The 12,242-nt window shown below is 39.8% G+C and overlaps 1 protein-coding gene across 1 annotated transcript in view; it reads right to left on the bottom strand.

The window, feature by feature from the left end:
• The window catches only part of LOC118120519 (contactin-associated protein-like 5), a 95,998-nt gene that overhangs the window by 63,210 nt on the left and 20,546 nt on the right, over positions 1–12,242 (bottom strand). Inside the window, exons 3-4 of the mRNA XM_035175552.2 lie at positions 11,239–11,432; positions 110–257 (exon numbers count right to left, since the gene is read on the bottom strand). Coding sequence (XP_035031443.2) covers positions 110–257; positions 11,239–11,432 — 342 coding nt within the window. The remainder of the gene's footprint in view (positions 1–109; positions 258–11,238; positions 11,433–12,242) is intronic.

Here is a 12,242-nt window from a genome sequence, read left to right as displayed (position 1 = left end):
GTACAGTGTAAATGAACAAATCCTTCTAGGTGGTGTAATTACAGAGGTTTGATGTATAGACTGAGTGCAGTCCTGGTGTGGTGTTAATAGCAGAGTGTGTGCTACTCACTGTAGGAGCAGCCGTACACCTCCACTCTGAGGCCCATCCAACCGCTGGGGTTCCAGTCGAGAGGGACGAAACGCAGGAAACGCGTTCTCACAGGGTGGGACAGCTTGTTCTGGACAACGGCCTCCGAATTCACATTCCCGACAAACCTCTGCAGGGAGATGGAGAGAGAGAGTGTAATGACGGCATGAAACTGAGCGACAGCAAATGACTTGTACGATTTTCACCAGCGAATACCTGAAATAAAGCAGTATAAAAACTAAATCCTTGAATAGCACAGGAAACAATAAAGTGCTGACGAGACTGACTCAAGGGCAGCTTCTTCCTCCTATCCTTGAACATACTATATAATGTAAAGTGATAAGAATCGTCATGTGGTGTAGAAATATGAGACTATCTGCTCAAACAGGTCAATGTGAGACGGAGGAAAAATGACCACTGAGGAAGCCAGGGGGCAAAATAAGAGCTCTCGTATTGTGTTTTCTCCCTGCAGAGCTAAAAACAAAAAACCTCTGAGTGCTTGCGAGATGTCATTCTTCTTTCTTCTCCTCCACCCCTCCTCTACTTTCAGTCTTCACGGAATAACACCAGGGGACATGAATAGAGAAACAGAGAGCGGATGACAGATGGACACAGAAACAGAGACAAGCAACCTCTGCTGAATGACTGATTACCATCCGCCTCATAACGGATTCTAGGCAGGTGACATATCAGATCAATAGGTACTCGTACTATAAAGAAAAAAGAAGATACATCATTGACAGTAGAGCTCCGGGCTTTACTGAATACTTCAGCACAGTCAGAGAAGGCCAATATTTCAGCTTTCCACAACAACGGAAGCACAATGACTGGCAGCACAAATGACCACACGATGCTTGTGGAGCGCTGCAAAGCAGAGGCATCATTAAATACACCAGGACGCTGCTTCTTGGTTGATAATCAAGGTAACAGTGCGACTGTTAAGGCTGTTATTGTGATTTATGCCACCACTTTTCCATTTTGAGCCATTTACCGAGCGGGGCCTGGTGGCTAGGGTCTTAAAACATGTACGAGCAAGAGCTAATTTATACATGCAAAGAAAATTCACAAGAGGGATTAACAAATGGGACTGGGACTTACACGTGTGGTTGAGGAAAACGTATTACTGTGGCACTACAAGCTGCAATTACAGCGAATAAAGAAAGAGAAACGTACCTGCTTCCCAAAAATAAATCATAAATATTCACAGCACTGAGGTATTCTAAAAACCCTTTGGCCAGAAAATTTCAAATACTGTAGTTATTAGTGTTTTATTGAGAATCAGGTCGATGAAAGTATGCGGCTGTGGGCTGCAGCCAACACCTTGTTATTTTCAGGCTTTGTGTCCGACACACTGCAGCAAGACTATTTGATTGCTGTGCATTCAAAAGCTGTGATTTAAGGCATCTGAGACTGTGGCTGCTAAGCTCAAGTATTTCTTTACAACGTAATTAAATGAAATATTCATGACTAAAATTAAAGGTCAGAGGGACAAATACTCTTTTGGAATTATTTATTCATCAAAAACGGTAAAAAACTTGGATGATCCTCTTCATCACGACTCTGTTGGTGTGGTGCGATGTGACTTGTGTCGAGCAATAAAAGCAATTAAGTTTCCAAGTGTTAATAAATCTGGATTGAAATGTTGTTTAACTATTTTCTCTTATTTAACATCACCTTTTTTCCAAATCAGCCGTGTCCTGCACCTGATTGGGTACTGGCAAAAAAGTTGTGTAACAGGTAAAAAATAAACGTCTAATAATTCCTTTGTACAGAATTGTGTAAATTCTTGTGTATAGAATTGTGTGAATTCTTGTGTACAAAATTGTGTAATTTCTTGGGTACAGACTTGATGTACATGACTGTGTGTGCAGCATGTGTGTTTATTCACGGCGACGGCTCATATATTATCAGGTCTGTGCAGGTCCGGATTGGACTTGGAGATAATGGTGGGGAACAGGTTGGGTCCAGTGTGGAGCTGTTGGGTGCTGACGGGTGCATAGGTTGCAAAAATGGACCCGTGCAGGACTCTGCTTTGGACAAGAGCGATTACAGAAGATTACCAGGAGAATACAAAATTCTTGAGAAATAACCAAAAATGGTCTGACGAAATTGCACATAAAAATAATAAGAAAAAATAAATGTTTTCAGGGCCTTCGAAAATTTGAAGTACAAGGCTTTTGTTTTCTTTGAATAGGACACTTTCTATGTCTGGTGTACGTGCTGCAAGTTTGATATACAGCTGAGAAACTGTTCTTGAAGTTGAACTTCTGGAAAAAAACTAATGAACCAAATGAACTCTGAGACTGCAGAGCAATCATTCTAACAAAGTCATTAACCAACAGCACTCACACACATCAGCATGAGTCATTCGTATTCAACAGCAACATCACTATACAAGAACACCACTGAGACTGTCCTGAGCTATATGACGTTTGTGTTATTTCCTCTTTGGAAAAACCTACAACGGAGCATCCTGTGTGTTTCCGGCTGGGGACGAGGCAAAGACTCTGGATTAAGGCCTGAGGGTGCAGAGGGTTTTCCATGGGGCCAGAGGACAGCGGCTGGTCCTTATCCGCATAAACAATCCTAACCCCACAGTGACTTCATTATTTCTATTTATGTTTCTGTCAGTGTGGAACAGTGTCCCTCCCTGTTCATTAAGACTCTTTGCTCTTCCTCTCCAGTGATGAGCTCCCCTGTGTCAGTTTTCCTTTATGTTGCATACAGCTCAGGCACATAAGTTTATTTTAATCAATTCACTGGGGGATAAATCATGCTGCAGGCAATGAAGACAATGCAGCATTTTCCATGTGGCCACTGTCCAGTTAAACAGCCTCAGACAACGCATTGATGGCTACGAGCACATGACCTTGCCACGAGCAGAGATGCATCGCTTTCGGAGCGCACCGGAACAATGATTCCCCTGTGTGAGGAAATAGAATATCCCCAGTTTGCATTAAACGGTTGAAATCCAAAGGTATTTTACTGCCTGAAGATCCAATCTGATCAGTAAGCAGATCTCATTCATGATAGTCAACAAATGCAATGGTCAAAGTGGTCACATTGACATTTAAGGGGTATTGATTGATTCACAACATCATCCCACTGATTGGGTTGCATGCATGAAAACATTCCACCTTAAAAGTTGTCGGTTGCTGCCCGTTTCTGAACAATTTTTTTCTACCTAGCTAATAATTGCAAGAGATGAAAAGGCAGCAAAATATCGTTTGATTCATCATTCACTTCGGATTTCTTTATTTGTGATGAATTTGCAAAGAAGCCTTAAAAAGGCTGTGAAATAATCTAGGATGGCTTCTGCTCCATCCGTAATGTCTGCTGGAAATTAAAGTTTTTATAGCCTAGCTTATTAGATGAGCTTATGCCTGCCCTGCAACTTGTCCTTGAGGCTCAGATCTGTATATGGCTGGTACTCTATGTTAACATGTGCATGTCTTCTGAAAGAAAAATGGACAGAACTGACGATATACCGAGCAGAACCATCAGGAATTGTGGGGAGCAGCGTAGCCAGACATCCATAGGATGAGAGGAAGACATTTTTAGCAACGAGTTTGCAAGTTGCTGAGAAACTACAGACGTTAATATGATGTTACTTCACTTGAGGAAAGGAATAACCAGTTACTGCAGAACAGCTGAGAGGAGATTGGATGTGAGTTGGTATAAAAAGTGGAGGGCCCTTCGAGAACGCTCTGGGCCGACCTCTAATGGACGAATTTCTTAACGTAAAGAATGCAATGCAGTATGTGGGGAGTGATGGTTACATCATATTTGAAATGGAAATGCAATTTTTCAAATGAAAACAAAGCGTAACTGAACTTTGAGGATAGATGTTTTGGATGCAACCTATTACATTCACAGCATTGGCTGATACTACTTAGCTAAATGTTTGTCTGACAGTTCTAATCTCTAACAGGATGAAACTATGAATTCATAAAATCAGTCTAACATTTGGTCATGTGCTCAGTTAAATGTATAAATTGCCACCGAAGGAACAGCGCTTTCCTTCGAAACCAGCCGTAACTTCTGTTTGTGTGCGTCATCAGTGTGGCCCAGCACTTAAACAAATACCATTACATCTTTGACCATGAGTGAAAAGCCGATGCTGTGACCAGGACCGATCAGGTCTCTGAAACGTCTTCACTCTCTATAGAAAACTTTCTCTGAAGCCTGATATGTGGTCTGTTCTCTGCACATTAATCCACAATGATAATATTAACATGGTAATGTGTAATGGTTGTAATAATCACCTTGTTTATAAGCTTAGATTAATGTGTCAATGTGCTTACGTCAGCTAATTAGCAGTGGTAGCCTTATGATTTCATAACTCTGTTGGGCCTTGGTGGAAGTATGTGCTCTCTGAGTGCCCGTTTAGGTTAAATATTCACGTTGCTTGCCACCCACCAATAAACTGAACGAAGAAGAAGTAAATGTTATAATAACTGATCTGCAATTTGATATTGACTTCCGACTACACTTTGGATTAATAAAAATAAAAAATTGTTGTACTTATATGGCACCTACATGTAGCACTTTGTAGTTTGGCTTTTTTTTAAGCAAATTGTACTTGGTTCTTGTTGTTCTGGGTTTGTACCCTCATGGCTGAATGTACTTACTGTAAGTTGCTTTGGATAAAAGCGTCAGCCAATACTGTAAATGTAATAATATTTTCTTTGTGACTGAAACCAGATGAATATGTGAGTTTAAATGAATCAACACCCCCTAGCTATGCTAATCCTCATATTCCTCAAAGCAGAGGCCTTAAGGTAGTTAGAGTGTATTTGAAAGCCTCCTTCTCAGCTGCACAAAAGCAGTGGTAAGGAAATAGAGGTGACACCAGATGAGAAGTCAGGGGTCCACTAACGTCGGTGGGGTTCATTCTCTGGGGACCCTGAATGTCAGTTTAAAAAAATTGTAATTGCAATCCAAACCGTTTTTGAGATAGTTAAGTCTGGACTAAAGGGCAAACCAAATAGATTGACATTGCCTCTGTAGAGCAAGTTAACATGGCTAAAAACATCTTAACGTATTATTCATGAATAATGATTTTTAGACCAGGCTGCATAACATTCTAAGCACTTTCAGCATGCAAGGCCAATCATGCACACACATATTAATCCTTGTAAGATCCATCTACCTGAACAGCTAACAAGAAAGAAAATGAATGTTTAAACTCCCCCATTAAGGAGGAGATTTTGTTTTCCCCATTAATTCACAGCCACATTCTGAAGAGATTTCAAAAATAAGTCTATCCAAGGATAATGATGTTAATGTGCCTCCACTGCTCGAATACACACCTCTTCCCACCTATGATTTTTTGCAAAGATCATCCTGCTAATTTACCATGAAGAAGAGTGAATATATTATACAGAGAATAAGATTAACAGCAGCTCTGCCTTTTTTAGTTTAGAGTTTGCTTTAAAGGTATCACCAGGTACTTAGCTTATTTTTTTCACGTAAGGAAAGGCATTCAAGCGCAAGTCTTTCATGTCAGTCACTCTTTGTGTTTAACGGAACGTAATGTGGTAAAAGTACACATTTCATCTCATCAAAGCTCCCGCAGACATAGGTAATTTGCACAGAATTTCTCCCCTGGTTTTCACTAATTAGGTTATTATCAGCTTGTGAAGGAGTGCAATTCTATTGTCTCACATATTTCTCTAACAAGGCTTTGCTCGGAACACTCCCGCAGACGGATGGTGACGTCACCACTGTTGAACGAGCAAAGTTGAACGAAGGGAGAAACCGTGTTAATTTGAATGTGGTCTGGGATACGTACACATCGTAAAGAGGAAATACAAAACATTAAACTGCTTAATTTTGGGAATTAAACTCCAGTTTACTTAACAGACACAGGCTGTCATTCTCAAGGTCTGTAATGCTGCTGCCAACTGGCTGCAACGTACTAATCAAGTACATTTACTGAAGTTAAATTACTTTCAACATCTTAAAACGTCTTTAAAACCCAAGTAATCCCAACAGAGAATGGCCTCTCATCTTCTGCTATATAAACATCTATTTCACTTGTTTGTTGGAACCTGACAAGATTGGGCTGGGTTTTGTGAAAAAATTCTGAAAAGATGTTTGGGTTCCGGTTCAGTCATTTGGCTGCTGGCCTTTCTACTTGCTGCCATTCGTTATTGTTTTGGCCAGGGATAAATTGTTGGCTTTATCGAGTTTCAAATTGAGTTCCACACACACAAAAAGTTTGGCATTTGCAGTGGCTGCATTGGTTTGGTGCCCATGCTTGCCGAACCCAAAGGCCCATACCGAAAACGTATGTGACTGCTGTAGTATGTGTGTATGTTTACCTGTATGGCACCACGCAAGGGGTTTCATTTCCAGTGTTAATTCTTGTTTGTGTATCCAGGGGTGGAGCCTTATGATGATGTTGTCAGTGGGTCGGTAATTTCCTCCAACGCTTCATTTCAGAGCAGGATGGACTATTTCCCTAGAGCTTTGCTTTACCATCAACAATTGGCCAAAGTTTCAACTTTGCTCACAACAAATTTGATGAACTATTAAACTGAATGTTAGTCATGCACCAAGGAGGAAAAACTAACAGTTAGCTCAGGGGCGGGGGAACCTTTTTCCTATCAAGGGCCATTTACATTTTTATAACATCCTTTGAGGGCCATAATGAATTATTGAACACATATATCACACCAACTTCTATAATGCAATCGCTGGTGCTGCTTCTTTATGGTGACGCATCTGATGTCTGATGGTAATGATGGATGATGCTACTGTCGACTGGTTTTCTGGGTTTGGATCATTCTTGAGTCTTGAGTGTAACTGAGACTGTGACAACAATCTCTTACAGTCTCTTCACAATGGATACATCTAACATACACTTTAGAGAACTCAAGCAGTGGGATGTTGTTGCTTGATTCTTTGCAGATCAATGATTTCTTGTTGTAGATTATCAGACACACCAGCTGGTTTTACATGTTACAGCAAACAGCAAATGTTTAATGTGCGTTTAATGTCCTGAAACCTCTCAACAAACTTTGTATATTCAGATGTCGTAGCAGGTTGTTGCTCATACAGAGAAGAAACATGCACAGTGTTTGCATGAATGCCAGTTTTAATATCAGGTTTTATAGCAGCTCCACAAAAGCAACAAGTATCTGCTCTGAATTAGGTTTCAGCTTCTTGGCGATCAACTTGCTCACCTGCTGAACATCTGCATCAGAATATGGTGTGGGAGTTGCATGTTGGGGATTTAAATAACGCTAAAGACTGATTAATATAATCGTCATTACCTTCATTCTAGCATATGCTCACTTTGTTTAGCTCCACGATCCGGGAGATTAGCCTTTTCATCACTGCAAGCAAACTATAGGAACACTGGCTTGTCTATTACCTCAAAAAAAGGATATTTTTTTCATATCTCATCTAACCTGCTAGACTTTTCTTGTCTTTAGGGTTGCAGAGGTTATGTTTTCAACCCTGTCTGGTTGTTTGTTAGTTTTTTTGTAAGCAAGATTACGCAGAAACTGGATGGATTACCCTGAGACTTGGTGGAAAGATGTGATACAGGTCACGGAGGAGGCTGTTAAATGTTGGTGCAGACCCAGATCAAGGGGCTGATCCAGAAATGTAGTTTCACTTTCTTTCAAATAGTTTTTCAACCTTATTGTTTATTTCTCAGAGCATAAATGATGGATCTTGATGTTTTATGAGTCTGTACAACTTGGTGCAGATCCAAATAAAAATGGTTTCAGAAGGAGACTGAGGTATATGCGCTCTACTGCACCCCATTCTAATGTTTATTCCAGAAAAAAATTGATTGCTGTCATGAGATTTTTTGTGTGTGTGTGTGTGTGTGTGTGTGTGTGTGTGTGTGTGGGGGGGGGGTAATTATGACCTGTCTCAGGGCAGATCAAAGTGTTGGGCCATATGCATCCCAGAGGCCAGATGTTCCTCACCCCTGCTTTGGCATCATCCTCCATCATATTAAAACATGCTGTCTATTATAACACATTTTAATGCAGTAAATTTAAAAAATATATGTTTGTTGCATACCATCTTGTATTGCTGCAGCTGAGGTCTACAGTAGAACTGTTGAACCACAGCCCAGTTTTATATGGAGCTAATTTTTCTATGGAGCTAATTTGGCTCAGTGTTCGCACAGAGTGGCTGAGAGCTCACAGTCATATCAGCAGATGCTGCACTCTCATTAGTCCCCTTCAGTTCAGTGTCTGACAGTGAGCCGTTACCTTTGAGCTTCACTTGTTAAAATGCCAGACGGATGAGGGTTAGTTGCAGCCAAAGGTCTCGGTAAAAGCTGTAGTTAGTCAGCTTGGGTCTGAGTTTCATTAGAATCTGCAGGATCCTAAATTGCAAGTTCACATGTACCGCATAGAACCCCACACCACAGGGAGGTGTGGGGTTTTCATTTTCCGTGTGAATGTGCTTCTAATACACATTTTGTACATATGTCAAGTTTCCGGGGATGTTGCTGTGTTGATTTGGTGCGGTGCAGCACTGCAGCACTTAATATTTGAAAATAAAGAAATCAGCGTCTTTCTCTCATCTCTCTGAGTCAGTTACAAAGGGCGATAGCTGCGGGTCATGTTGGTGGTATTGACACAAAATGTCTCATCTCCTCACTGACTGCAGCTCTGTTTCCTGTTTGCAGAGATGCAGTTATGATATGAGGACTGACAGTGTGTGAAACAATCTGTGAACTGTCTAGCACCATATCTCCAAAAATATTCATCAGTCACTGGATAACACACACAGTCCTGTCTCTCACCATTTACATACTTTATGTTATTTTTGGAAGACTGTACAAAATATTAGTTGTGCTATTTTGTTTCAATAAAGACATTTACTCCTGGTTACAAATCTATAATGACAAAATGATCTGCAACAGTTTTTCCAGATGGTACATTTAATCCTGGGCTACCATCATGGGCCCCCAAATGTTCATAATTGAGGTTTTTATATGTGATTTGTTTTTATATTTGAAACCTCCAAAAGGAAAAAGGAATATTGCTTTCGATTAATGTGTTGTTGTTCTAACATCAGATGATTTGCTAATTAGCAGTAGCAGCAAAGAAAAATGATTTTTTTGGGACGACACTATAATGCAGATGAATTATCTCTGACGAGGAACGCTATGTTTGTTATGTCATTTTGTTGGTTGGTTTGTAAACAGGATTACACCAAAAACACTGGACAGATCACTATGGAATTTGGTGGAAGGAGGGAAGAAGTCATTGGATTTTGGTTCAAATCCAAATCAGGGGTTGGATCCAGGAATTTCTTTCACTTTCTTTAACATAATGAATATTTTATATAATTTTCACCGATTTTCGGCAGAATAATTCATAGATCTTCATGAGAAAAATCTGACATATTTAGAGGACTGATATCTATGAGTGTGTGTGATTTGGTGTCATTGAATTTAAGGGTCATTACATAGGGACTTACACATTTAAGTCTGCTTTAGTATATTATTACAGGGCTTGTGGAGGGAGACTGTTAAAAGCCTGTTATTTAACCTCATGATGTTTGATTCCATCTAATTCCTACATTTTGGTCTACTTCAGATAATGCATTTTTAAATACGGAGGAACATAAATAATTCAAAAATCCCCACACAGCACTAGACATAATGATTACCCCATGTATTTGCACTCTTTCTTCTCAGCACTCTAAAAAAGAGTACACTTTACAGCAGTGACAGGCCAGTGGGCAACGACCCACGCGGCTTATTTGACTGTCGGGTAGCAAACACGCTGGAAAACAATGGAATGTCCTGTTAGCAGCCTTTGACGTTACTGGGCCAAAGACAATAAAGGAAGAATCACATGTGCTGTTTATTCGGACTGCGAGTGACTGCTCTCGCTGACATAACATGCTGTGACATTACACGAACGATAAAAAAAGCAATATCATTACCGCGTTGACACCAGATATTTCCCACACTTTGAAATATGTCTGAAAAAGTGAGGGCATATGTTATCAAGTGAACTGTAATGCAGTCAATAAATTCCACAAAGTGTAGCACATGAAAACGATGCGACAGAATCTAATTCTTACTGTCAGTCTTTATGATCTGTGTCCAAACGTAAAAATCCTGCAACAATCACAGCCCACATAAACTATTCATTGACCTTGCTGTTTTTTATTTTTATTAACAGTTCAACATTTTTGGAAATATGCCTATTCGCTTTAATTCCAATAATTTGAAGGAGATTGATTAGATGAGGTCACTTCTCTTACTCAGCAGGCAAAACTGTGAGCAAAACCTTCCTTTACCAACCATAACTTTGTTATTATTCATTTATTTGCACAGATTAACAAAATACATAAAAAGTGACAGGATAAATAATTTAGTTTTTATAGTCTCTGCCTTAATAATTCAGATTTTAAAATTTCACTTAAAAAATTCTAAATTAACATGCATAAAATGATTTAACAACCTATGAGAGTCAGCACACTCACACACATAATATGCATAGTACACAAATATTAACAACAAGATAAACAACTCAATAGGTGTGTATGTTATGTGGATGAGTTTGGGTCTTTTGGTGTTTGATTACATTTTATTACTATTTCTATATTTCTCTTGTGTTTATATTAAAGTTTAGCATTTCTGATATTTATATCTATACTTTCATATTTTAACTTGTGTTTATATTGGATGTTTACTTATTTGTCACTGTTTACTATTTTTCACTGTAGGCCTCATAAAAGTTTATCAAAATGTAGCTATTTGAGGAATTGTGAGCCACACTGATTGTTTTTATGCTAAGTGGTGATGCTAAGCTAGGCTAATTGGTTCCTTGCTGTAGCTTCATACTCTACAAGTCTTTCCGTCTAACTCAGGACAATTAATCAAAGAAGCATATTTCAGACAATAGTGACCTCTTCCTTTGACCATAAAAAGCCTTTGAGTTTGTTTCTTATACATCTGAATATTTCCACACATTCCAAATTGTTGATTTTACTGTCAGAAATTAAATAAAAATTGATATTGATTATATTTGGATTCAGTTGTAAACAGCACAGCAGCAAATCAATGATGACACCAATGTTATACAGAATGCTGATCAAGTGAAACATTTATATAGACTCACCCCTACTCCGTCCTCGTGCCTGTACTGTTTCCACGCCCGGCCCGTGTCACTGTAGAGCAGCAGGTAACTGCTGACCCAGTCCCAGCTGTCATAACGTCCCTGCGTAGCCACAGCCGTCACCTCCAGCTGCTCCTTGAGGTCCACCTGGAGCCAGGGCTCCTGGTCGGTCACCATGGGGGACCAGCCTCCGGCTCCTGAAGGAAAGCAGAGTAACAGATCCATTAAACATCCATTCTGTCGATGAACAGTGGATTGTTGTGGTTTAAGCTAATCGCCTTCGGGCTCAGGTTGAAAGAATTTATTTCCCTTGAATGGACAGAGGCAGGTTTGAAGGTGGAGTTAATCTTCAGCTGATAATGATCAACACCTTCTCCATTCTTCTAAAATAGCTGATTCATTCTGAAATGTGTACGGCCTCTGGTAAAGCACCTGCTAGAAATATTTTGGTGATTTCTCGACAATGTAAAGGTGATTATCTTGTTAGAATTCAGCGGCGGTCGCGTAGAGTCCGTGTCTAAAGCTCTCGGGAGCTGCAGTTGTCGAATGTTATTTATTGAGCAGTAACTCCCTCTTACTTGAAAGGCGACAAGTTGTACCAGAGGAGTGACCGCGACTTAAAAGACGAGACATCATCTTGATGGTGTCACAATAAATTTAGAATCAAGTCAAAGCAATCAGACAGTTTCCTTTTCCCTGAGATTGATTTGACATTTGAAAATAGCCACAGTAAAACAATGTTTATTGGCATCTGTGTTTTATTAGTTCTATATTTCCTGTGGCAGTCGACCGCTCGCACTGTTCTGGGGTCAGTGCCCTTTTGACAACAAACTTGGGACTCTGCTAAACAGAGAAACGTTTGCATGCTTCTCCCTTTAGAGTCGGAGACATGTGCATCTAATCTATGATGTCATGAAATACATCGTGATCTGTGAAATGCATCATGGGAAATGCAGTTTGTTTATTTGCTAGCTCTTTGCCTGCAAAAACGTTTTTCAAAAAAATGC

The sequence above is a fragment of the Hippoglossus stenolepis genome, chromosome 13 (assembly GCF_022539355.2).
Source record: "Hippoglossus stenolepis isolate QCI-W04-F060 chromosome 13, HSTE1.2, whole genome shotgun sequence".
NCBI classification, from domain to species: domain Eukaryota; kingdom Metazoa; phylum Chordata; class Actinopteri; order Pleuronectiformes; family Pleuronectidae; genus Hippoglossus; species Hippoglossus stenolepis.
Note: the sequence above shows the minus strand (reverse complement) of the source record. Positions and strands in the feature narration are given on the sequence as shown.